Source organism: Leptosomus discolor, chromosome 1 (genome assembly GCF_034619465.1).
Source record: "Leptosomus discolor isolate bLepDis1 chromosome 1, bLepDis1.hap2, whole genome shotgun sequence".
NCBI classification, from domain to species: domain Eukaryota; kingdom Metazoa; phylum Chordata; class Aves; order Leptosomiformes; family Leptosomidae; genus Leptosomus; species Leptosomus discolor.
The window spans coordinates 218,394,830-218,421,151 of record NC_141391.1 but is presented as its reverse complement, the minus strand read 5'-3'; the positions used below and the strand labels follow the sequence as shown (position 1 = coordinate 218,421,151).

General features: G+C 50.0%; 1 protein-coding gene across 2 annotated transcripts in view; it reads right to left on the bottom strand.

Annotated features, from left to right (window-relative positions):
- PPP6R2 (protein phosphatase 6 regulatory subunit 2) overlaps positions 1–26,322 on the bottom strand; it is a 101,407-nt gene that overhangs the window by 46,198 nt on the left and 28,887 nt on the right. For both annotated transcript variants that reach the window (XM_086481197.1, XM_086481189.1), the window contains exons 2-3: positions 26,183–26,315; positions 7,928–8,173 (exon numbers count right to left, since the gene is read on the bottom strand). In XM_086481197.1, the coding sequence (XP_086337323.1) occupies positions 7,928–8,154 (227 nt within the window). In that variant the 5' untranslated portion in view covers positions 8,155–8,173; positions 26,183–26,315. The remainder of the gene's footprint in view (positions 1–7,927; positions 8,174–26,182; positions 26,316–26,322) is intronic.

The window sequence follows — 26,322 nt, the reverse complement described above, 5'->3', positions numbered from 1 at the left end:
GCACGTTTTAAGGAAATACTGTTTCCTGTAGCCCATCACGTGCTGTTCTACCCACTCGATTATGCATCTCAGCTGCTTCAAGCTGCAGTTACATCTCATTTTTAAAAGCAATACTTTATCAGCTCCAACACACTTAAAATCTCTTAAAATCTTTCAACATGAATCCATTTGCACGACCAACTTAACCCGAAAAGTGAGGGTTCATTTGAAGAATGCACATTTTAGCAGGTTTCTGTAATGTTTCTGAAAAGTTATTCTTTCCGCTACCGGAGTGGAATTAAAATGAACACCAGATTTATTTTTTTCTTAAATCAAGAGGACTAGACTTTAGAGACAGAACAGTAGATCTAACACAAAACTCCTACCAAATGAGTACAGGCTCTGTACAAGCAAGCAATTCACAGCCGAGCTTCTGAGTTTCAATTTTTCAGTAATGTCTATAGTCTTCTATAAAATCAACTTGTTTTGCAGAAAATACGACTGTGCCTGGTTTACATCCTTTTGCTCACTTAAATCAGAATACGAAATTATATTTGATAGCTAATGGAACCTTTTTTTTTTCCTGACCTTGTTTCTTGCTCTTCCAGGTGCTGCTTTTAGAAATAGGTCACATTTATGATCAGAAGAGGTAATAACAGGTTTATAATCAATATCGCGTACATAACTAGACAAAGTCTCAAATATCGCAGTGCATACACACAAACATACAAACCACAACCTAAAGTCAACACCAGAAAAAAAAAAAACCATGCTTTTTGGGGACTGTTGGTTTTGCTAAAAGACTAAAACTTCCTCAGGTCGAAGTTGTACAGTAAAAGCCAACTGCACCGCACAGCGACGGCGCTGCTTCGCCAACACCGCGCTGATTCACTCTCTCCATGACTCATGCGAGGAAGGAATTCGGCAGGGACGGGAGGCTGTCTTGCATGCACGCTACAACACCAAAATTCAGCCAGCTGCTTTTATTTTGCCTTTTTAAAACCTCATTTCAGCATTTCATTGCTATATTAGTGCCTTGTCTTCCATATTCCAGCTACTGCCCATCTATAAAAAGGGCGTAAGAGAACTCCTTCAAAAAAGACCTGTTCCCCACCACACAGAGGCTACCGTCACCAGGAACATCGCCTGGATCGATGGGCTGAGGCCAGTGCCGTGAGGTTCACCAAGGCCAAGGGCCGGGTCCTGCCCTCGGGTCACACCAACCCCCGCAGCGCCGCAGGCTGGGGAGGAGCGGCTGGGAAGTGCCCGGCGGGAAAGGCCCTGGGGGTGCTGGTCGGCAGCCGGCTGGACACGAGCCGGCAGTGCGCCCAGGTGGCCAAGAAGGCCGGCAGCATCCCGGCCTGGATCAGCCATGGGGTGGCCAGCGGGAGCAGGGAGGGGATCTGTACTGGGCACGGGTGAGGCCGCCCCTCGAATGGTGGGTGCAGGTTTGGGCCCCTCCCTGCAAGAAGGACATGGAGGGGCTGGAGCGTGTCCAGAGAAGGGCAACGGAGCTGGGGAGGGGTCTGGAGAACAGGTCTGTGAGGAGCGGCTGAGGGAACTGGGGGTGTTCAGCCTGGAGAAGCGGAGGCTGAGGGGAGACCTCATCGCTCTCTGCAGCTGCCTGAGAGGAGGCTGTGGTGAGGGGGGGTCGGTCTGTTCTCCCAAGGAACTAATGACAGGACGAGAGGAAACGGCCTCAAGCTGCGCCAGGGCAGGTTTAGATGGACACGAGGGAAAATTTCTTCACTGACAGAGTGGTCAGATGTTGGACCAGGCTGCCCAGGGCGGTGCTGGAGTCCCATCCCTGGAGGTATTTAAAAGACGTGTGGATGTGGCACTTTGGGACATGGTTTAGTGGGCACGGCGGTGTTGGGTCAACGGTTGGACTCACTGATCTCAGAGGTCTACTCCGACCTAACGATTCGATGATCGGTGCTGTGACACTCGGCCTCGCGCTGAACTTCACCACTGTGTTCACAGTTTCAGTGATACAGATCCTAGAGTCAAACAGCATCTGGACTTCATTTCTGAGCCAGGACGGACTCTCTTCCCACTAACTGTTTCAAGGCTCTGCCAGGGCGTGCTCGAGCGGCTCAGCGGCTCTCAGCACACAGCACCAGCTCTGAACACCAAACCCCACCGAGTGCCAGTTCTTATCTGTGTTTCCTAAAGCAGTTCTGATTTGTTATCAAGTGATACAGATTAAAAATAAAACTCGAACTTTAGAGCTTGAGAGTCTTCGCTGGATCTTTTTTTCCCCCCAAACGCAAAAAGAAAACGTGCTATGTATTTTAATAATGGCCAACTAAACTAGCAACAGCATTTGAAACACTACCGAACACTTGCTGCACATGCACGTTCACTCCCTCAGTGCATTCACTTTCCAAACAAAAATTGCGCCGTTCCACGAGACACAAACCCAACAGATTTCCCACTTTCAATAATTACTCAGGCATGGTCTACCACTTCTTGTAACTTCAGACACAAGCCAACTCCAAGACCAACATAAAACACTCCTGCCAGAACAAGACTGTTTCTACAAACCAAAGGGAATGCCTTCACTTTTGGATAAGGGTGAAGCTGAAACAATCTTTCAATACAAAGTAAGGTTGTTTCCCCCCACCCAGCCTCAATCTCAAGGGAAAAATGAGGTGCAGAGAAGAGCTGTGGACATGACCAGGTGCCTCTCACATCTCTACCAGCTTTGCAGTAAAGACCTGTGGGTGCGCAACAGAATCTGGGTTGAGCGTTTATCTGGGGTTTTTTCCTCTCTCAGTCGAAATTAGTTAGATTTCTGTTCTGAACCTCATTAACAGAAAATCAAGAAGAAATCTTAACAGCACCTCCCAAACCTGAAATGGGACCCTTGGCTCTGAGCTTTGATCTCCCACCTTCCTAGACACAGCACGTCTCATACACCCGGCAATGTCTCCTGAGCTGGTGACCGCCTATCAGGGAAGAAATTGTGGCATTACTGCAGGTCTTTGGCTACGTCAGCTCAGTTCTTGGAGTGACAAGCCAGAGACACAGGTCGCTGGGAACCATACAAAAGGAACAAGACCGGGTCGCTGTGTGACTGGACGGCATGCTCGTACCTCACGTACGGCCCGCCTGAGCCTGCCGTCGTGTAACCACACTGCCAGGACCAGCGCCAGGGACCAGACACCAGCACCGTTCGATCCCACGTGGCTGATCTCAGCAGCTGCGCCCCGGCCAGGAGGAGACCCGCAGCTCACTCTTCAGCTGACCGCCCGCCTGCCTGTGCCTCCCAAGCTGCTCCCAGGAGTTGCCTACGCGTGGCTTAACCGGCGGGATGCTCTGCCGGCCCTTGGCTCTGCTCAGTTCCCAGCTCGAGCTGGAGCTTCCTTTCAGCTACTGTGCTTTCGGGTGCCGCACTCTACGCCCACCTTTACCCTAACAACCATTATTGGTTTGGTTTTCTTATCTCCATTGAACAGAATTTTTATTTTGGAAGAAATTCCACACCTCGACCTTCCCAATTTAAGCCTTACTTTACTCGTCACAGCTCCGTTTGGTTCTTACCAAGGGAAATACTTCTGGCCCTGGCAGCACATAAAGGGTGAAGACAAGCGTTCCGGGCCAACAGTAACTTTTCCAGTGCACACCCTGACTTGCTTCGTGTGGAGCCTCGTGCTTTCCACCATGAGCACGCACTTGCACTCGCTGTTTATCAGGCACTTCCAGCACACTGCCACGGGGACTCCAAAGCCCGCCCGGAGATGTGAAAGCTAATCTGAAGCCCCTCAATGTGTGCACGGGCCCTGGGCCATCCGTCACGACACAGCCAGCACTGACTGCCTTTCCTTCATTACTGCTTGGCCGTACAACACCACGAAATCTTTCGGCCTTTTAACGAACCAAAGTAACTTTCCGCTATCAACTTTCTGCATTTATAATTCATCTCCCCTCTGATTTCACGTGTGAATGTATCCAACAGCGCAGGAGTCCGCAGTGCCAAACCAGCAAGCTGAAGCTGGCCATTTTTCCCTCATCTCTATTTCTTTTCTTTAAACAGGTACTAACTGATGACAGAACCCTTCTGTTACCTCATGACAGCTCGTTTTTAACAGTCCTTGATAAGGGACCTTATCTTTTTGGACGGTACTTACGCCACATTAGGCCTAACACCGTTATCCACGTGTTTCATGGACTCCATCAAACTCAGCTCCTGAACTGCAGCCTGACCTCCCTCTGCGAAAGCCGTACTATGTGACGGCCGAGAGGGGCCTGGGAATCCTAATTCTATACCATAAATCCTTCCCACTGCAGAAGCCAGGCTTACTGGCTCACAGACCCTTCCTAAGAACTGGTGTGCCACTTGCCACTTCCAGTCCACTGGTTTTAAGGTTCACCAGGTGAGCAAGTTCATATTTTCATTCCTTTCAATCACTCAGGTGAATACCTGCCACTCCTAACAATTATTCTAATGATTTTGTTCCACCAACGCTCTGATTTGAGACAGTTCCCCAGACTGCTCCCCTGTAAAGCCAGACACCCGTTGGGAACCTCCCGAGAAGTCTCTGGAGCGAGCACCACCACGGACAGTTCAGTACACGGCTGCTATGGTCCCATCTTCCTTGACACTTCCATCACCATCCGCCCTACGCGTTCTTGGACATGCTTCCTCATTCTGACGCGTTGAGAGTGGTTTTGCCTTCAGCAAACTGCTTCTCAAAAATCCCTTCGTCCAGTCTCACAGAGTAACTCCCCACTAGATCCTTCTGCCACGTCTGGACACAACTTCCCTTTCGTGAGGCTGCACTTTTACCTGTACTGGACTGTTCGTTTTTAACCGAGTCAATTTTCCACGCTAGGATTTTTTTTAAATCCTTGTAATACAAGCTCTGCATTTACCACGAGCCACTAAAACGTTTCCAGGGCAACTGTGAGCTTTTTACCCTTCCACAGTACCATTTACTTCCTAACCAGACTCCTCATATTTATGTCATTCCATTCCTAAAAGTTAAAGAAACAAAGCCCAAGCCCATGATAATGCCGTTTATGTCTCTTTTGCTCCTATGAGGATGTTAAACTTGAGTGCATTACAGTTACATTACAAAGTGATTTTACAACAGCTACATTTCTTAGAGCCCCCAAGGGTATACAAAGACTTATTTCTCCTTTTTCTGGCTCCCTGCTCCACGCAAAAGGCATTCACGATTCCTAAAAGCTCCTGCACCCTGTCTGCCTGTGATGTATCTCCTGTCAACAGGGGGATAACCGAAACCTCCCGCTGTACAGCACGTTCTGCTCTTGCAGCCTTCACAGTCTCCAAGTATCACACAGTCAGACCTAACAGCTCACCCCTTCGGTTCAGGCACGGCACCCCAGCCCGCCAGGTTTCCAGCCACCCGATCCCGCCTGACGCTCAGCCCGCTACCCCTAAAGCCCGCTCTTAGGCCAGCAGAGCCCGCTCTGCCTTTCCTGTAAGCCGTACCCCGCTCCTGCAGGGGCTCAGCGGGTTTATGAGACACCCCAGCATGCCAACGAGCTCACTCCGAACAGACATGACAGCTCGGGTAGCTCATGCACTAGGTCTTCACCTGCTTGCTTGCTTTCACGCGCTACGCTTAGCCGGGGATTTACGGAGGAGTTTTCCTCTTTGCAGTTTCCCTTCTGAACTCTACGAACTTCCATCCTACTGACGTGTCAAGAATACAGCATTTTGATGACTCCCTTTCCACAGTATGCATCATTCTGAGCTGTGTGGACTTCCAAACCTATCAAGTTTCTCCCCATTCTGGTTTAGAAACTTTTGTCACCTTAGGAGCCAAAAATTTCGTTCCAGTTGGGTTTAGACAGAGTCCGTTCTTCCTGCTTAGCCTTTATTTATTCCAAAAGTTTCCCCAGTTTCTAATAAGCTTAATCACAGAATAGCAGGAGTTGGAAGGGACCTCTGGCGATCACCTGGTCCAACTCCCCCGCCAAAGCAGGTTTGCCTAGAGCAGGTAAAACCCTCTTTTCCCCTCTCCGGTGCCTCACCAGGCTTTGAAAATGCTTCTCTGCCTGGTCTACCTATGGTACTGGAAGCATTTCCAAAAAAATACTGCATAAAGATCAGCTCTGTTTGCCCCAGCAAGCACATCACTATGCAGTTCTCGTTGCCATCAAAGACTCCCTTGCCTGTCTAGTGTACAACCACGCTTCCCACCACTACGGCCGCTCAGAGAGGAGGAAGAAGGTACAAGGCCATCACCTGACGAAGCCATTGGTGAGTAACACTGCTAACTTAAGGCCTCCCCAACGCGAGATTTTCTTCTATCTTGGCAGCACAGGGGACCGCAACACCGGAGGCTGCCCTCCTCCCACCGCCGCCCACCTCTGTGCCTCCTCCTCAGCCAACCTGGCCTCGAGCTGCCCAAACCACAGGCTGCCTTCAAAAGCTGGTGAAAAGGCTTGTAAATCTGCACGTGGCGCTCAAGGACGCCTGGGAGTAAACACTCTCACATGGAGCTTCCCTCGCCATTGTCGTTTGCACTAAGGGCAACGTTCCTAGGAAATTTTTGGTTGCCCCCATCTCCCTTCATTCTTAGTCTGTGCGGTTACAAGAGGAAAAGGTTTCCCCTTCCACCCTTCAGCACACAGGATCAGAGACAGGAACTGCCTTCTGACAGCAGCCACAAAAATCTCTACAAGAACAAGACTTAAAAATAAGGTCAGGCCAACAGCAGCAGTGGAGCATTCTGCAGCGACATGGACAACGTGTGACGCAGGCACAGGACTGGGATCCCTCCTTCTCTCCTCCAGCAAAATACACCCAGATTCCAGCAACGGACCCCAAGTCTCACCACACCGCCCAGCGTTTCCTCTGCTCGCTGAGGAGCGTATCGCCCGTCCCCTTCAGTCACAGGTCTGGGGCTGAGCTGGTCTCAGGCCAGCCGTGCGAACGGCACGGGCCAGGGGCTGCCCGGGCACGCAGCCAGCCACCCCACCAACAGCCAGGAACTCTGGTGGAACGCCTCACCTAACACAGGGAACGCAAAAAGTCAAAAGACTGTCGGTGCCGCACCCCTGGTTTGAGGGTACCTGGGCAACACCCGCCTTTGTAGGACAGCAGGACAAAACTAGCGCCCCGGGTCCTTCCCAGCAGCACCAGCCGTACAACACTCCAAGTCACCGCACGACCCATCTCCTGGCATTCACTTGCCAGGGAACAGCCACCTGAACGGAGCGGGTGGCCTCACTCACCCAACAATAAACCTCAACAGCACCGCTCGTTCTTCTGGGGACTTCAAGCACCACCAGCAAGAACCAGCACCGATCCATTCCCACAGCAGCAAACTTGCCCATTGGTATTTATTTATACACAGAGCAGCCTTTGATTGTTACAGAAACTGAACAAAGGAAAACAAACTTCCCAAACCTAAACCCTAAATATTTTCAAGTATACATTCCGTTAGAGATGTGAAAACACAACTTGCCGTGAGAGCCAAACATGTCTAAAGAGTTCACCATGGTGAGCAACAGGCTCTTCACAGCGACAGGCCCTCTCCTAACTACACGGGCACCGCCAGCAGCACATGGAAAATGTTACACCTTTTATTCACTGGACAGCCCACTTTCTTCTGTGGGCTTAGCTACCGAAAACCAAGTTCAGAAATTCATAACTCAGAGCAGAACGCTCGCTGCTTGCAATTTTGATAAAAACATACTAAAGGTACTTTTGAGACAGTGATTATTTTGCTTGCGAAGTTTTGAAAAGCAAGAGATTTATTTATTTTTTTAGACAAACTCAACGATAAAACATCAAAAATAAAGAAACAGCTTCTGAAAATTCACTACAAATCACAAAATGCTGTGAAATGTTTCACAGAACTGGAAAGCCTTTCTCCCAAGACTGAAAAGGTTACATCCACCCCGCACCAGGGCATTTCCAAATCTCTCATTCAGTTTTCTTCATACAGGACAGAAAACAAATACCTACTTGAAGCGGACCTTCTCATCCATATCCACAGGGGGCTCATGGGTGATGAGGTTGACCAGCTCCTCCATGCAGTGCTGCTGGCAGAGGAAGTCCAGCAGCTTGCGGTTCTGAGCCTTGCACTCCTGTAAGATGTCATCTTCGTCCATCAGCTCGTGAAGTGTCACATCTTCTTTATCCAGCAGCTTGTCCACATGTGATGTTGTGTTCAAATCAAACTTCCAGAACATGTTGATGGGACACAACTGGCTATAATGCAAAAGAGTAGGGGTTAATCTTCTATCCTCGCTATTTATTCCTCCGTTATAATTCCGAGCAGAGGACCTTAACAGAGCCGCCAGCCAGCTGGTAAAAATCAGTTACATTCTGTAAACAAAATCAACAACTTTTCACACCAGAAAACTACCACCACCTTGATTATAGCTGCACGGTACCAGCAATGGCCACAGCACATGCACAAATCAACTGCAAGTAGCTGGAACTAAAACTCAAAGATTATGTTCACTGACAGCCATGCTTTGCTGGGTCCGAGGCAGGGCTGGTCACGGGCAGGGACACCACCTACGGCACCGTGACTGATTTGTATTAAAGGGTTCGGGGGGGTTCGTGTGATTTGTGCTTCAGTCGTGCTCCGCAGCCCTCAATGATTTAGGGAAGTGGAAGAAACGCCTCCAGTGTGCACGTAACAGCAAGAGATAAACAGAGAGAGGCCGTAACTGGGAAGTACTGAAAAACCCAGCTGGACACCGCACGCGGTAACATCATCAGCAAACCTGGAGCTGCCAACAAATACAAACCCCACCGAACACCAGCACGTGCTGTTAATCTCATCAACATCATAAAAGTGTAAAACTGTGAGTGGTCTGTGGCGGGGCAGAAGAGTCCATTTAGTCCACCAGTAACAGAAACGGGCAGAAGGACACTGTAAGCCCAAGCTGGAAACAGACACTGAAGGAACAGCCTCCTTCTCCTACGCGTTCCGGACGTCAAGCCCTCGTAACCACTTGCCGAGGGGAAACCCTCCTCACCAGCACCCTCCCTCACAGGGCGTTTCACATCATCCCAACGGAACACAAAAGGTTTTCACACAGTTCTCTGCAGAAGTGGTAAACGGAGATCCTGTGCAGAACCACACCTGACGAACTACTAAAGACCGGTCTGAGGGGGACAAACCTAGTCCCACCCACCACAGCGGGTCACCTTTCCCACCCAGCCATCAAACCCTGCCCCCGCTGCGGTTTTTTGCCCCCTCCAAGTCTCCCCAGCAGTGCTCGGGGACCCCCTGCCCGAGCAGGGCTCCCTCAGCCCCGCTCACAACGGTTCAGGCCGTCCCCGCTGACGTCCCCGCTGCTGCACCCCGCCAGTCTGCAGCGGGTGACCAGGACCGTACGCTGTACCACGGAGGAGGTTTCGCTAGGTTAGTAAGAATATTTCCCTTCACACCACTTCTGCTCAACACAGAGCACTGCACTTCGTATTACTCATTTGCACCCCGCTCCTACCCCTAGCGCCCTCCTTCCTTCTTGTCACTGTGATTTTTCTCTGTGAGCCCTATCAATTACATTTTTCCAGTCAGCCTCCCCAGTACACTTCAACTGTTAGAACAGTTACTCACTACACCGGAACAAGACAGTGTTCAGACTGTCCCTGAGACACTCCTCCAGTGGTCTTCCTCTTGCTTCATATTGTCCCTTCTAATGCCGCCCTTTACCGTCTCACCTCAGGATCGGCTCATCCACCACAACTGGAGACCTTCAAGCGACCTTCCAGCACCTGCAGGGGGCCTACAAGAAGGCTGGGGGGGACTTTCCACAAGGGCCTGCAGTGACAGGACGAGGGGTGATGGTTGGGAGCTGGGAGAGGGCAGGTTTGGACTAGATACCAGGAAGAAGTTCCTCACCCTGAGGGAGGTGAGACACTGGCACAGGTTGCCTGAGGAAGCTGTGGATGCTCCATCCCTGGCAGTGCTCAAGGCCAGGTTGGATGGAGCCTTGAGCAACCTGGTCTGGTGGGAGGTGTCCCTGCCATGGCAGGGGGCTTGGAACTGGGTGGTCTTTGAGGTCCCTTCCAACCCAAACCATCCTGTGATTCCTCAACGAGCTGTAACCTTCCACAGTCCTGCCTTGGCTATCGTACCAAGCGTCTTAACGATCTCCACAAAGAAACAAGACCGACTGCATTTCTTTTATTTCCGAGTCTCAGTCACCAAAGCAGGAGCTCAGATCAGTTTGGCACAATTTAAGTTACTGCTCTTCATTTCACTTTTCACTGTCGTATCTTTGACTGCTCCCTACAGGGAACAAACAAGGAGTACCCTTCACTCCTCCCCAGGAACGCTTTCAGTCCTTCAGAGAGTACAGGGTAACTCCAGCCCCTCAGCAGCAACGTCTGTACTTCACAAAGCAGCGAAGCCGTTTAACACCCTGAGAACCTGTGTACAGCCTTTCACTTCTGGCTCCCATCCAGCGTTTCGGACTATATTCTTTCCAGACTCTGTCTCATCCTCACCCAAACCCCGTGGCTCTGCTCCACGTACAAAAGCCTAACAAAAGGGAAAAAACCCAGTCTCTGAAGGAAGGAGCCCTGTGCCGGTTGACTCCTGGGTCCGTATGCTGCGCAGCTGCAGAGGGACCACGGAGGGATGGCATCGCCTTGTGGGCTGTGGGGACCAGGCGGTTTTGAGGAATAAACAGTCACTAACGCTACAGAAATAACTGTTATTCCCCATGGACAAAGGTGAGCAGCACAGCTCGGCCCAGGTAACTGTTCCGTGTAATAACACCAAGCTAAAACACATTTTATAAAATGAAGTTGGACGAGGGACGTCCACGCGCCACATTCCCAGGTTATCTGTCCATCAGCCTGTGATTTTAGACATCGGGATCACGCTTTTTTTAACCTAACCCACACGACTACTTCCGCAGCAGCAGGAACACTTGCTCCAACCATTCATTTCGCTTTTTCCAGCATCCAAAAATGTTACCACGCCTGAGCCTCTGCCAGTTCCACTGCTTGCATAACTACACCCAAGACGGAATTCTGAAGTTATCCTTTCTAAAAAAGAAACAGAAAACAACACTTTTTCCCCTCCAGGAAGGTTTACTGAAGAAGGGGGCACTGCTTTCCAGCTACCGCAGCTGGGCACTTTAAAAGGCTACGGAATGACCCCAGCGTTTTAACGGCTCGGTCAGCTACGCGGGTCCCTGGCAGCACGTACGCCTGCATCCCCCACCCTGCACCTCCCGCTGAAGGGCTTATCGGAACTACCCAGTGAAACACGTTTAAAAGAAACACTGGGGTTTTAGTGTCCAATTAATTACTGACAGGCATTTTCTGCCTTACCTCAGTTCAAGGACCCTTCACGTGTGCAGGTCTGTCCAAGGATCTCTAAAAGAAAGGATTACCTTATGAAATTCAGGCCTCTTCTTCCTTGGACCAGCTCTGGTACCCAGGACATTTGATAAGAAACTCCGTGGAGCTCCACTCGCTGCTTCCAAATGTGTCACAGACAACTTCCCTATCTCAGAGAGCTTTTTTCCACGTCAACATAATTCTTTCTTTTAATGTCTTTATCTCAGAGATTTACAAGAAGTCAAGAAGCTCTTTGCAAGCTTGTCTTTTGTGACTCAGCACTGCCGATGTAACGAAGCCTATTTAATGTCCCGATGTCGCAGTACGCGCTCAGAGAGGGAACAGCTGAGCTCTGAACTATCAAGCCACCCAAGGCACAGCCTCCCTACACCTCTGTCTTCCCGCAGTCCCCCCAGCTTTGGACTTCCAGCAGCCCGAGGCAGAGCTCACACACACACCGCGGGGAAGCGCAGGGCCCGATCCCAGCAGAAACGGAACCGAGACCCCAATCAAGCGTCACATCTAGCAGAACCACTTTATACTCACAAAGTCCCTTTTAAGCATCAGGGGCCAAGCGCTTCTGGTCACACCCACGGCGTCACGTTCCGTGCGAAGCCACCCATCAGCACCAAGGCCACAGGCTTTGCTCCCGGCAGCCCGAGCTCCGTCACCGAGGGGAAGGCGGGGGGAAGCTGCCCAAAGCCCACCCCAACCTCCGCCACGGCCCACCCGCCACCACCTCCTACCAACCTCCCAAACAGCCAGATCCGACTGTTTAGGTCGATCCCAATCTTTTGGGAACTAGTTCCCCCCGCAAGAGCGTAAAACTGGCAGAGAGAAAAGCAGTTTCCAATTCGGGCTGCCTAAGCCAAGAGCCTATCGAGAGAGCTGAAAAAGGTTCACTTGCAGCAGTACAGCAACAGGCAAGAGCTGCTGCGCCCGGCCGTGCAGCTACTGCAAACGCTCCCAAGTAGCTGAAGTTCTGAGTTAGGAACAGCCATCTGAATTTTCAACCTACGTGACACTGCTGTGACAGTAATGCTGCTGGGCTCTATAGCGTGTTCGTTACAAACTGTTCTTCAGATATTTTTAACTAACTAGGCTCGGTTATAAATTCACCCGGTGAGGAGCTGGCATAAAAGGCCTTAAATTAAGAATGTTTGGGTGCACAGTTAACCCAAATACATATATATCCCATACATACATGTGGAATACACACGTAAATCTCACTTTTCAAATATAAACCCATTATAAACCTGTCAATTCTACAGTTTTTCAAAACGATAGGTTTTTCATAGGAGACACCCTGACAAGCTGTCCTCAGGGAAGGAAGACAGCTCTTCTCTCAGCACAGAGCAGGCAGCTCCCCTTTCCAACCTTCTTCTTGAAGCAAAGGTTGAGGAGAATTACTGAGGAGTTTGGCCTCTCCCAATCCTCGCTGGCAGAGCCGGGCTCCTGGAAGACACTGATGCAACTCCCAGTGCCCTGGGACCGGCTGTACCCAGCCGGGAAGGGAGCCTGCGCCGCAGCAGTGACTCTCCCACCACGCTGCCCAAGGCACAGGAACATCATGAGATGACTCTTCTTCGCCCAAGCCAAAAAAAGCTCCTTCAGCTGCAGTGCTCTTACAGGCTACTCAGTAAACTGCAGCAAGTGAGGTTTGGAAGCGATTGCTCACGGCATATCGAAACCAACAGACAGTTAGGCCAAAGCAGGTGTCCAGGCAATCGAGTGAGGTTTTGTAACCCACAGAACATCTCCGCAAGCTTGAAAGTACAAAGGTACCGTACACCAGAACCCACAGAGACACAAACACGTCAGTTAAGGACCAGCAGAATGAGTCACAACCCACAGGGGTCAGATGAACTGTCCTGGAAGGCCACAAGTCAGGCACGAGAGCGCCAACGAGCTGCTGGAATGCTGTCCAGCACCGGGTCTGGTGCCTCTGGAAGCAGAGAAGCACAGCAAAGGCTGAACAAGCGGCTCCAAGCGCTACCCAATTCATGGTCACAGAACGGTTTGGGTTGGAAAGGACCTTAAAGACCATCCAGTTCCACCCCCTGCCACGGGCAGGGACACCTTCCACCAGAGCAGGTTGCTCCAAGCCCCATCCAGCCTGGCCTGGAGCACTGCCAGGGAGGGGGCAGCCACAGCTCCTCTGGGCAACCCATGCCACCAGCTTTCTGGGCTACGAGCACACATTGCCAGCTCACGTCCAGCTTTCCATCCACCAGCACCCTACAGTCCTTCTTGGCAGAGCTGCCCTCTATCCCTTCAACCCCCAGCCTGCACTGATACCAGGGACTGCCCCAGCCCAGCTGCAGGGCCTTGCACTTGGCCTTGTTGAACTCCATGAGGTTTGCACGGGCTCGCTCCTCAAGCCTGAGAAGGTCCCTCTCAACGACATCCCTTCCCTTCCCTTCAGCAAATCAACTGCATCGCTCAGCTTAGTGTCACCTGCAAACATGCTGAGGGTGCACTCAATCCCACTGTCGCTGACGAAGATACTAAATAGAACTGGTCCCTTGAGGGACACCACTCATTACAGGTTTTCACTTGGACACTCAGTCATTGCCTGTAACTCTCTGGATGAGACCATCCAGCCAATTTCTTATAACAGTCCATCCATCAAACCCGCATCCCTCCAATTTAGTGGCCAGAACGTTGTGTGGGATCGTATCAAAGACCTTACAGAAGCCCAGGTAGTCGACATGTGGCGCTCTTCTCTTGTCCACTGATGCAGTTGCTTCATTGTAGAAGGCCACTAGACTAGTCAGGCACAATTTGCCCTTGGTGAAGCTGCACTGGCTGGCTCTGATCACCTCCCTGTCTTCCATATGCTTAGCTGTCTTCCAGGAGGGTCTGCTCCAGGAGCTTCCCAGGCACGGAGGTGAGGTTGACTGGTCAGTAGTTCCCTGGGTCTTTCTTTTTTACTCCTTTCATGTGATGTTTCCCTTTTTCCAGTCACTGGGGACTTCACTTGACTACCACAACTTTTCAAATATGATGGAGTGGCTTGGCAACTACATCAGCCAGTTCCCTCAGGACCCTGGGATGGAGCTTATCAGGTCCCATGGACTGACGTACATTCCTCAGGCGGTGTCGAACCTGATCTCTTCCCTTACAATGGCAGGGACCACCCTGAGGTTCAAGGGGCTTGAGCAATGCAGGAAGAGTGATTACCATCGAAAACTGAGGCAGAAAAATTGTGGGGCTGCCCCAGCCTTCTCCATGTCAGTTGTTACCAGTTCTCCTTTCTTTTTTATTGGGGGCAGGGGGCTGTGGATTTTCTTTAAGCTTCCTTTTCTGGCCAGTGTACCTGCAGAAGCCCTTCTTTTAGTTCTTCACATCCCTTGCCAATTCATTGAGACTTTGAGACTCAATGGCCCAGAACTTTCCACCCAAACACCAACATATCCAACACCCAGATGCCTGCAGCCAACGTGGGGGCAATGGCGCACCGCCACCCACCCCCAGGCAGCACCAACGAGACACAAGAGCGGAGCTCTGACGGAACCCCGCTGCCCCACTGGAGGAAGCAGCAGGATACATACACGCACACACACGCACGCAGACACACGTGTGCTGATTTCGGTACGTGTATTTCTGTGTGAGGCACACGCAGCCTCCTGCAGCATGCAACGTAACTGCTGCAGCACGTGAAAGCATCTTGAAAGCACAGGACAGAGGGCCAGAAAAACGTTTTACACGAAGGAACTTACACCCCTATGAATGCTCCATTCTGAGTTGTACCAAGAAACAAACTAGTATGACACAATAAAAAAATGTTCATGATTACTTTTAAAAAAAATTGGTAAGCTAGAAGAGTAACTGCCCCATTCTGCAGTGACTAATTAATCTTCCCAAATCTGCTTTCCTGTAGGTAAGTGATCACAACTAACAGGGCACCACCTCTCTGCGAGGCACCTGAAGAGAAGCACCCGTAAGAAATGGAATCTCCCCATAAAGAACCTGAGCTACAGTGAAAAACCTCAGCAGCATGGATCACCAAACTGCAGCTCATCCAACAGGACCTGCCCCAGGAACGAGAAACCAAAGGGCTCCAGCCCTGAACTGCTGGCAGCGCCCTGCAGAGCCAGGAGCTCAGACTGAGCAAGCCCTTTCTTTTGGCGTGAGGACAGAAATCCACCTTCTTTCCGTAACTCAAGAAGTGCCCTTCACCTCCTTCCAAAACGCCGGTAAGAGAAACCGCCTACTGAGTAACAGGAAAGGGGCTGCGAGAGACCGCAAACAGCTCGAGAGCTGCTGCGCGCTGCGAGCCCGGCACGTGGGAAACACAGGGTCTTCTTTGGTACTTGACTTGCAAAGATCCAGCGCCGGTTCCTGTTTACGCTGTCTTTAAGACACCTACTTAAACTGGAGGGACTTCTAAATACTAAGATATTAAACACTAGAACCCATTAATAAAGTTAAGGAATACAAGGTAACCGTACGACAGAAGAGGTAGATGAGGAAACGTGAATATGAAAGAGTATCCTACTTTCTCTAGCAATTTGTGGCATTGCACACCCCAATAAGGAAAAAAAACCCAGGAAATTAAATCAAATCAGGGGCATCTTAGGCATCTGACGGGAAAAAAAAAATCAAAAAATTGCAGATTTCCAGGACAGAAGACCACAAAGAAGCAGAGGCTAACTTGCAACTTCAAACATCTCCAACTAAGCATTAAACAGCGTTCTGTTCTCTAGTTTCAGGCACCGGTGGGGGTGGTTACCGCGTTTGGGGACGACCTAGCAAAGCAGGGCGCTCTGCAGCCGACAGGTACCCTACTCCCTGCTGCAAAAGCTGGGACTGGAAGTGGTGGCATCAAACAGGCCCGTGCGGGGAAGCCGGTGACGAGGCTGGGCAATGAAGCATGTCTGGTCACCACCAAAGCTGATGGTGCGCAGCTGTAACAGCACGAGGACAAAACAGAAGAGGCCCTCTCCAGAGCCTGTGCCCCTTCCCCAACGGCTAAGGCCCCACGTGCTGTCGGAGCAGGAGAAGGAATATCCTGTCTATGCTGAATAATCGTGTGGTCTGCACTGTTTCCTCTTGCAGAGTTGCTGCACCTTCTTACAGAGCTCAGCTTGCTCTTAGTGTGAACTGCTTTCCGCATTCCTTCCTTCATCCTTGTTGAGGAGGTGCCAGTCCTCAGAACAGCAGAGCCTCAGTGGCCTCCTGGTATCCCCAAAAACCTACCGACAAGAACATCACGACCACGTTCAACACCCAACAAGCCACCACACCCAAGCCACCCGTCCCTGCACAGTAGCAAAGTGGAGGGAACCCTACAGAGGAGGTAGCACAACCAGCCATCCCTCTGCCAGCAGGAATTTGAGCTTTTTTTCCCCGTGCTTCTGCAGCAGCTTTGAGTGCGCTGTGGTGCTCAGCTCTGAAAGGGCAGTTTGGCCAGGGGCGCTTAGTTCAGCAGGGGCACCTGCAGAAGGGCCAGTGAATGCCTCTCTCCTCCAAAGAAAACACGCTTTTTCACCACCTCGGCTCTTGGCCTCATGCCTTGCTGATGTGGTAGCATCTCAGCGACAGTTTCAGTCACCCAGATACTGCAAAGTCTGCTAACACGACTCACTCAAGGGAAGGGCTGCTGCACAGCTCCAGCAGATTCTAACAAGGTGTCATTGACATTTCTGACCAGAAAAGCAATGCAACGTTGTGTGGTTTCTCTTGCCTTCTTTCCGTGATCATCGCTAACCTCCCATACACCTTCCGGGCACAAGTAACAGTTGACAAAACAGACAGGAACAGAGTAACTGCTTGGTCAACAGCAGATACTGAGTGTCTCCACCAGGTCCTTCCACTTCTTGCTCTTTGATGGTAACTGTTGAACTATTTGACCTTCATCTCTGAGTGACGACAACTTGTGCTTCAGGTCTCAAGCAACGGTTCAGTGAAACTTTCCACAAAACACAGAAAAGTCAGGAGGCAGAGACTGAATGCTGAGACTCATCAGAAAGCAGCACAGAGAAACGTTTCCCTGAGGTTTATAGAAGTCTGCTAAACAAATACCAGCTCACCTACGGCCACCTAACAGATACTACTGCCCTTCATTAAGCCTTCTTAGTATTTACGGTTATTTACCCTATGTCCAGCAAAACATTAGAGCACACTACAATGAGACTCCACTGGGCTGGGAGTTTCAGGGATACAGCAATAAGCAACAAGGCCAAACGCAGGAGTGTCAGGAGCATCAACCTCACCCAGAGCGCTAAATGGATGAGAACGTAGTTGGGAACTGTGTTCTGTGAGTGCCTTTAATAGGAACAAAATCCTTCAGCCTGTTGTATTCCAACAAACTGCTCTTCCTTCGGTCCAGGTGATGAAATAGCCCATTCTGACATGAGTAGAAGGACGGTAGTTTTCATTTTGAAAGACCTTTCCATTTGGAAGTTAAGAGGGATGAGTTCCTCAGGTGAAGAAAGCCCGTTCTTCCCCCCAGGCTGTCACTATAAAAGGGGGGGGGGGGCTTTTGATTTAACCTTTGATGCTGCTTCAAGAATGTGTCTTCAGCACGGAAAGCATCTTCAGGTGCTGTCAGAGCTCCTCGGCTGTCCTTTTGCAGAGCGTCTGCTTACCCTTTGAAACCACCACTGCTCTGCAGCAACTCACCCCAGAAGGGGAGGCTGAGGCTTCCAGGCGCACGGGACGCAGTTTGGGTTTCTCCTACCCTCAATGCAGGGCTGAGAAGGAAAGGGAAGCCTTGATTAACTCACAGGCAAGAAGCCAAAGAGAGCCCAAGCCTCGGCTTCCAGCCCTGCCTTCTGGCTGCTGACAATCTCCTCTTCCGTAAACGAAGGGGCTTTTGTGATTGTCTTGCAATACAGCAACTTCTTTGGTCAGGATTTCTTCATTTCTTGGATCTTCTCAGAAAAAGCAAAGCAGTGCCCCAACGAAAGCCTAGAATCACTGAGATGCCCCATCGACATGGGAAGCAAGACGCTACCTCAGCCTTCACCGAGAACAGCCCCTCCTAGAAGTCCAGGACCTCAACGCTGGAAAGCGAGGTACGAGCGACCTTCTCCTGGTGAACTGCCTCTACCTGCTGCCATCATTTCTTCCCAGATCACCTCCAGTCACACCTGAAATCTCACATTTGATAAGTATCGGTGAACGTGTCCTGTGAATACGCCTCACCTTTTGCAACCCAGTCGGGCTTGCCATCAGAAGCGTTCTCTGAGGTTAAACCAAACCCGAGTTCCAAACGGTTTGGAAAAGCACTTTTCAGACCGGCTGTTCTGAATTCACCGCGGCTCATTCCTCCCTTCTCCCCCCCGCGCTGAGCTGTACAACACAACCGCCTCACCATCTCTCACGGGCGTGGAAAGGAACACAAACCGTTTGAGCAATACCAGTCAGCTCTGAAAAACTAACGGCCTATTAAAAGCAGGAGTGAAGCAAAAGTATAAAGACAATCTTGATCACAAGGCTAGAGTGCAGTAAACAGTTTTGCCTGCCTACAGTGATTACACTGGGTGCGCTAAAATTGTTTAAGAAAAATGTGAGGATTGTGTAAGTTACGGAGCAGGATGGTTAAAAACTTCGAGCTGAACACAGCAGATGAATTAAGAGAAAGTTGCTCTGTAAGGGGAGTTTCAGGAAATGAGAAACTGCAAAGCTACAAAACAGTTTGTTCTGTACGTAAGAAGTTAAAATTCAGTCTCAGCCTTTGTTTTAATCTGATCTCTACACTAAAAGAGCCAGTATCTTTATAGAACCTACTTAAAACCAGAAAAGTGCAAACCAAAAGGAGCATCTGGTAGAAGTGGTAACTTTTTCTTAAAGATGATGGGTAAGTTCCTTGGATAAACTCAAGGAAGAGAACAGACATAAGTGCTTACTAAACAGCTGTCACTCAAAATGAATTTGCGTTTTCTCATTTTACTAAGCATATTCAACTATTTAGCTGTCATTCCTTCACCTAACCTCACACCACAGAAGACCATTCCTGCCACCCACCACGGGTCACTCATTCTCCCCATATTTAAGTTTCCAATTTTGTAAAACGGAGGAAGTCCTGAGCTGCGCAAGGATGTTCAGGATTAACAGCTGTGAATGGCTTAAAATAAACGTTCCATAGCTGGGTATTTCTTCACCAAGCTGTTATCCCCACCACCGGCCTGGCTTTATTTGCGGCCGAGGCGGAGCTCGTCGGAGATACCGATGTGCTGCTCACAGCCACGGAGCCACCCAAACCGGCTCCTGCTGCACAGCTTCTCCAGTTTCACTTTCCTTCCTTAAACACGTGAAAAAAGAGCTAAATCAGAACATGAGGACATGAGGACAAACACGGGAGGGTCAAGGTTCGCATCCTTGCTGCTCAGGGTAACCCCGGCTACTTTTCCTTTAAAGCTGTTTCGAGCTTTCCGGCTGCTGTGACGCCGCCCGTCCGCCCTGCACGTTCCCTCCAGCGGTGGGAAAAGCAGCAAGAGCCAAGGCGCTGCTCACCCCGGGCAAGGGCAGAGCTCTCCCCGCGCCCGCAGCCGCCCGGGCTGCTCTGCAGGCTGGAGCCCGCGGTGCCCAGGGACTGCTCCCTCTGCGGGACCAGGCGTCCCCAGGGGAGCGCGGAAGGAGCTGCCCAAGGCCACGGAGCAGCTCTGCTCCCCAGTCAGCCAGGACGTGCTGTTCATGCCCCTTTGGGAGGGACTCGAGGCCTTGGTTTTCCCCAGCGCTTTGATCGGTTGGGACGCAACTACCTGCGCTGACCTGTAACGCCTTCCAATTGTCCCAAATTATGTCAAAGAATCCCCGCTGGTCACGCTCAGCTTTCGATTCAGGTGTTTTACAGACGTCAAACAAAAGGCCCTGGTTTTCAGGTAGTTTTATCTGGGCAGTAAGTTCACTGAACAGCTCCCTTAAGGTCCTGTTTCAATTTACACTCAAACCCAACCTGGGTACGTTTTCGGGCTTTACGCATAAACAGCGCTTTTTTATGTCTGTCCTCTGCATCTTGACTGCTGTAACACCCCAGAGCACTAGAAACCTCTCACTGAAAGAGCGCCACGGAGCAGGAGAGGAGGCTCTGACGGCCGGGGCTTGGCAGGAGCAGGCTACAGACCCCAACGCCAGCAGGGGGGAGAAAGGGTCTCCTGACCGATCACGTGCTCTGCTGCCCCGTGACAGCCATCTTCGGTGTCACAACACCCGTCACAATTTAGTCCTCTGCGCTGCTAACTTTCTCCTGGTCTTGCTGGGAGCTGCTACAATAAGGCTTTTTGAAAGCTGGGTGTGCTCCGCCGGCGGGCGAACAAGCCGTCTCACCGAAGGCTGCCGCCAGCAGGAAGCCCCGACAAATTACACCGTTAAAAAAAATCAAAAGGCCAAATTTCATAGTACAGTTCACAGCAAGCAACACGTCGGGTTCACAATGTCTGGTATAGAGGACTGAATTTATTCATTTATGATAATGAGCAGGTTTTAAGGAAGGGCAGGCGCTCCCCAGGCACGCAGGGAGCAGGGACCAGCCTCGCCCCAGCCCAGGCTACCAAGCAGGTGGAGAGCCAGAGAAAAAACCAGAGGTGGCAAAAGCTGTTCCCTGTTTGATTATCTGTGAACAGCAAGTGGATTAATTGTTGCAGCCTTTTGTCAACTCATCTTTAAACCTGCAGCAGCGCTCCCCTGGGAGAGGCGGGGAAGGCCGGTTTGTCGCAGCGGTGCCTGCTCTCTTCGGGGCGTTCACACCATGACACAGCCCTTCGTCCTCCTCACGTCTTGTGGGCAGGAATATACATGTGATATAGATACAGATATATAGATATATATACACACACATACACAAATATATATGTAATACACACCGCTCTGAGGAGGCAGCGTTTGTTAGTCTTGTAGCTCTGTATAGGAACAGGGAGAGGAAAGATTTCCTACATTCTTCCACACAAGTTAAATACCACAACCTTTTACTTTATTATGAAAATGAATTAACTGTACGTATCAGCAACTTGTACAGCTGCACTAAAGCACTGGCACCTTCAGGTTTCAATCCCGATGAGGCCCAAACACGTATCTGGAAAAAACACCTTTCTCCTGACGCCTGCCACATCTCAGCTCGCAGCGCTTGAGTTTGGGCCACCCGTGTCCACAGCAAACGAGAAACATCTTTTGCTTTTCCAGGCAGACATCTCCAAGCCCTTCAAAGCTGCTCATGTTATTTCTGAACCGGGGTATCCAATGAAAGGAAAAACCATAATGATTTAAGGAAACAAGTTTTCTGTAACTATATGCTGCCATTTTTGAAGATTAGCTGCTTTACAGAGAGCATTTCTGAATTTGATACCTGTAGAATTAAACTGCCATTCAAACACCTGCTGTTTGCCAACAATGCACTGCAGGAATTTTTTAATATTTAGAAGGTATGCAGAGGCTCCAGTCGAGAAGCAGAAGACACAAGGCAATCCCTGACTGCACGCTGCTTCTGGGATAGATGATTAACAACAGAAATTTAAAAAAAAATAATTCCTCTCACTGTGCATGTTTCAAAGGAATCACTCCGTTTCGCCTCACTCCTTACGAAGCAGAATGCCAAGAGTCTCCTTCCTCCTCTGTGAGGCCTGTAATGACCGTTTCACCCCTTCTGTCTCAATTCATCTCATCCTCCCACTTACCAGTGGTTTTCACTTCGTGGCCTGGATTTTATTCAACAGCTCTGTTGGAGGGAGGTAGGGGGTGTCTTTCGAGAGCCTTCACCCAAGGACTGTTAGGTCTGGCACAAAGGCCTCTACCTTCTCTAGAAAACCAGGAGGAGTCTTCAAAAACAACAGGTCATTAAAACTCACCGAGCAAAAGACGACTAGTTCTACGTTCCACATAACTTGGAGCATCTCGCAATGCTGCTTCGGCTGCCATAAAAAGATACTACACTGCATCCCCTGCTTCCCCTGGAACTTTGGGTGAGTTTTTGTCTGGCCCTCTGTTATCCGAATTCATCATCTGCACTATTTTGCCCAGGCTGGTCACCCCAGTCAGTTCTGCAGCCAGCGAAGGCTACCCTGAGCCTCGCTGAGCGTGGGCCCGCAGACAAAACCCACAGCGTTCTCCAGCCTTTCAGAACGCTCCCAGTGCTCCGAGGCCAGCGAACACGAACGCGGAGGGCCAGCGACCACCACAGGCAACTCCTCCTGGAAACCGGGCGGAAATTACCAAGATTTACTGGGGGGGGGTTATTTAAGCCTATTTAAACCCATTCCTGATAAAATAAAACATTTAACATTTTCCACTTAGTTACTAAGTGGAAACACATGGAAATGCTGAGAAGCACATTATCCTACTTGTTTCCAAAAAGAAAGTATTTTTGAATACTTCTGGCTTTCCTGTAACATCCTTTCTGTTACGAAGACACAAAGGACAAACATAACTTCAGCAGCTATGTCAGAGCTGAAGAGCCTTCCCAGGTCCCATTTAATGTCTGTCTCTTCAGTCTCGACAAGCACAGAGTCCTGATGTGAATTTCAAGGTTATTTCAGGATTATTTTTTTTATGCTAAGTTTTAATACAAAATCTCCTTTATTTCCTCTATAAGTATAGATGATTTTAAGCTTTGCTAAACAGAGCAAAAGAAAATAAAAATTCTAGATAATTCTCTCAAACTGCAGCATCTGAGGAGATTTTTGGACAGACCTGTAAGTCAGACAGGAGGGGATCACCAGAACTAAATGGCATTCATCCAAGAGCTCTACACCTTTACAATGCAGCTACTGAACACTAATTGCAGGGAAGAAAGTGTCACTCTAGTTAACCTGGTGAACCTGAAGCCTAAAGCTAGCTTTTACACACAATTCACAAAACCCACGACGAAAAGCATGCGGGCAGACAAGGACAGCACGATCGACAGCGCAGCTGAATTCCCACAGAAGGATTTTGCACAGGCGTCTCCAAACAACTTCAAAGAAAAGCTCTCTTTCTTTTGTGAATCTTAATGGTTAAAACATAAGAAATAAATCAAAACCAATTAAAAATGAAATAGAAAAACACAAGCGAGGTCCCAAAACAAACTGCGCTGCTCAATCTATCTACAAGCGATCTCAGAAGAAAGATGAACAGCAAGGTAGAAACACCTACTAGTGACATGAAAATTATTTAGCTTAAACCTACCAGAACTCTCACAAACGGCTGCACAATGACTTGATGTTAATAAGCAGCAGGGCAGTGAAATGGCAGCTTTAACTCAGCGCTGACAAAAGCAAAGCACCAATCACGGGAGAAAACCCACCGCCGAACAAGGACCGCCGAGTCCGTCAGCATCGCAGGATGACCTGTGGCCCCAGTACTTTCAGACAGAAGCGCCCAAATCCTTATGATGGGCACGCCAGGAAGATAAACACTGGAGGGGGTTGGAAATGTCACCAACAGGCATTTGAGTAGCAACCACATCACTTCAGGGGAATGTGTCTTTTAGAGACGAGGACAAGCAGGATATCAGCGATTTGCCCCTGTCCACTACGTCCTGACTGGCAAATCCTTTCCTCTGGGCTCGGTTCAGTCTAAGCCAGGAGCTTCCTGGGACCAGTCAACACCTGCAGTGTCCTCTGGATCCTCAGGAAGTCTCTCATTCTCCACCAGTGCAGAAGCCAGGCTGTCCATCTGCCCCTTGCTCATCCGAGACGCATCCCACGCTCTCCTGCGCCCCAGGTTTCCTTCCTGCTGAACTTTCACACACTCACACTCTCCTGCCTGCCCCATCCCACGTTCTGGGAACTTCTCCCCCCAGTATGCTCAGATGATCCCAGGAAGGGGCCATCTCCCCTCCTTCCAGAGGGCTTCGCCTCACCTGAGCGTCACCGCCAGGACAAAGCGAACACACAGCCCTCCTCCGCGCCGCGCCGCAAGCCTTTTGAGGAAACACGACATTTTAACGCACAGACGGAACAGATCCTGCTTGTCAGCGCCATTTGGAAATGATCTTGGAGCCACTGTTCAAGGATCTCAACATCGAGCCGCAGCCAGAGGTAAAAGTAATGCCAAAAGTTATTACAAGGAAGAATAAGCAAGTAAACAGAAGGCATGACATCATTTGACTATCGTGAGTTTGCATCTCGAGTGCTGGTCTGGTTAGCTTCTCCCAGAAGAGACAGCAGAGCTCGAACAAGTACAGCTGGTCTGATTAGCTTCTCTTAACAGAGACTGAGCAGAACGAGAAACAGCACAGCTTCTCATGGAAGATGCATCGAACTCGACTCGAGCCACAACTACGGCTCAGAAAAACAACAGATAGAGAAAGGCACGAACGGTATTACGGAGGGAATGGACAGTTATTTACCGCTCCCTATAAACCCAAGAATGGGGACACCTCACAAAGTTATCAAGCAGCCAACAGGCAGAATGAAACGCTAATTACATCCTGCATGGGAAGAAGAAACCCCGTGGAACTTACTGCCATACATGGTTACGGAGTTCAAAAGCTCAGCTGAGCTCAAACTCAGCTGGTTACTCCAGTTCGTAAAGCACAGGCTTATGAAGGACCCAACCCTCAAACGTTCCGCAGCCACTGCTGTCCCAGAAAAGGCACTAACCAGGTGACTGTCAGAAAGCTGCAGTGCCCACCCTACACTTACACCGTTCCGAACTTCCCCCAAATACAGCGTCAGCAGGAGCAGACACCGGAGGGTCCCGAGCCAGCCGGACCCCAAGGACAACTGGCATCTGCCAGACCGGACCACACTGCTATTTCCAACTTCTGTTGCTTTATTTCTATGTATCTCACTGGCGCAGACGACTACGAATGTCTGGGTACCATCCACATGCTCTAGGCTCCTAGATGGCTTCCAGAACAATTTCATAGAGTCATAGGATGGTTTCGGTTAGAAGAGACCTTCAGAGGCCATCCAGGCCAAGCCCCTGCAGCGAGCAGGAACATCTTTAGCGAGGTCAGATTGCTCAGAGCCTCGTCCAACACGGCCTTGAATGTTCCCGGGGATGGGGCATCGACCACCTCTCTGGGCAACTGGTTCCAGTGTTCCACCACCCTCAGTGTACAAAATTTCTTCTTTAATCTGAATCTACCCTCAACATCCACCAGTTCCACGCCATCAGGTCTGACATGCAACATAAATATAACCAGCTCCAGCAGCATTTTATTTACATCTCACCTAAAACCTGCACTTTTCTGCAACAAAACTCAGGGTCTCCTCCCTCTTTTAGGAGTTTTAAGAATGCCTTTAATGCATAACCTATTCCCCCTGGCGACCTTGCTTTACGTAAAATCCCCGGCCTCTGCAGCATCAAGAAGGCTTTTCCTAACCCAACCACCATCAGGAAAACGACCGAGTCGGCCAGCGCCACTCGGGCCCCGGGAAGGACTGCAGCGCTCCCACAGCCAGCCAGCCCCCCCCCGAGTAATCCCGGGGCAGTGAATCCCCAACATAACGACACGCTGCAGGGAAGGGCAGTTCCTTGCCTACTTGATAGCATTGCTGGATGCTCCCAACTTCCCACCTCACAAGAACTGGTGGGTAACCACGGCCTTTTCATTACCCCAAAGACAAAACGTACTACGTGCCATTTCCATATTGTTACTTCCTGGACTAGCCACAAGCAGCTCCCAGAAGTATAGCAGCCACCAGAAAGGAAAAAGGAAGTTCTATCTTCCCATCAGTTATGTCCATTAAATTAGAGCTCAAGCTTTGAGAAGCACTTACCAGTTAAACCCAGTTTTAGGGAGTAACCTGACCAACACATCATGACTAGACCACAGACTCCACAACAGCAGAACTGAGCTGCTCAGCTGTACGTACCCCGCTCTGAAACTCATGGGCAGTAACGACGAGTCCCAGCTCAGGTGCCTCCAGGTACTAAATACAAAGAACAACCTCACTAGCAACCCCCAGAACACATAATACAGCATTATAAAGCACACTGTCATTACTGAGCTTCAAAAGGAAGGGCAGATGTGCATACCTTCAGTAGAAGTTATTTCAAACGTGAAGTCTTCTCCACGGACAGAGAAACATTTGGGTTACAGTTCCTGGAATATACCCAGCTTCAGAAAATTATTTTCATCCAGTGTGAATTCTCTCTCAAGCTTCCTATCCTGGAAA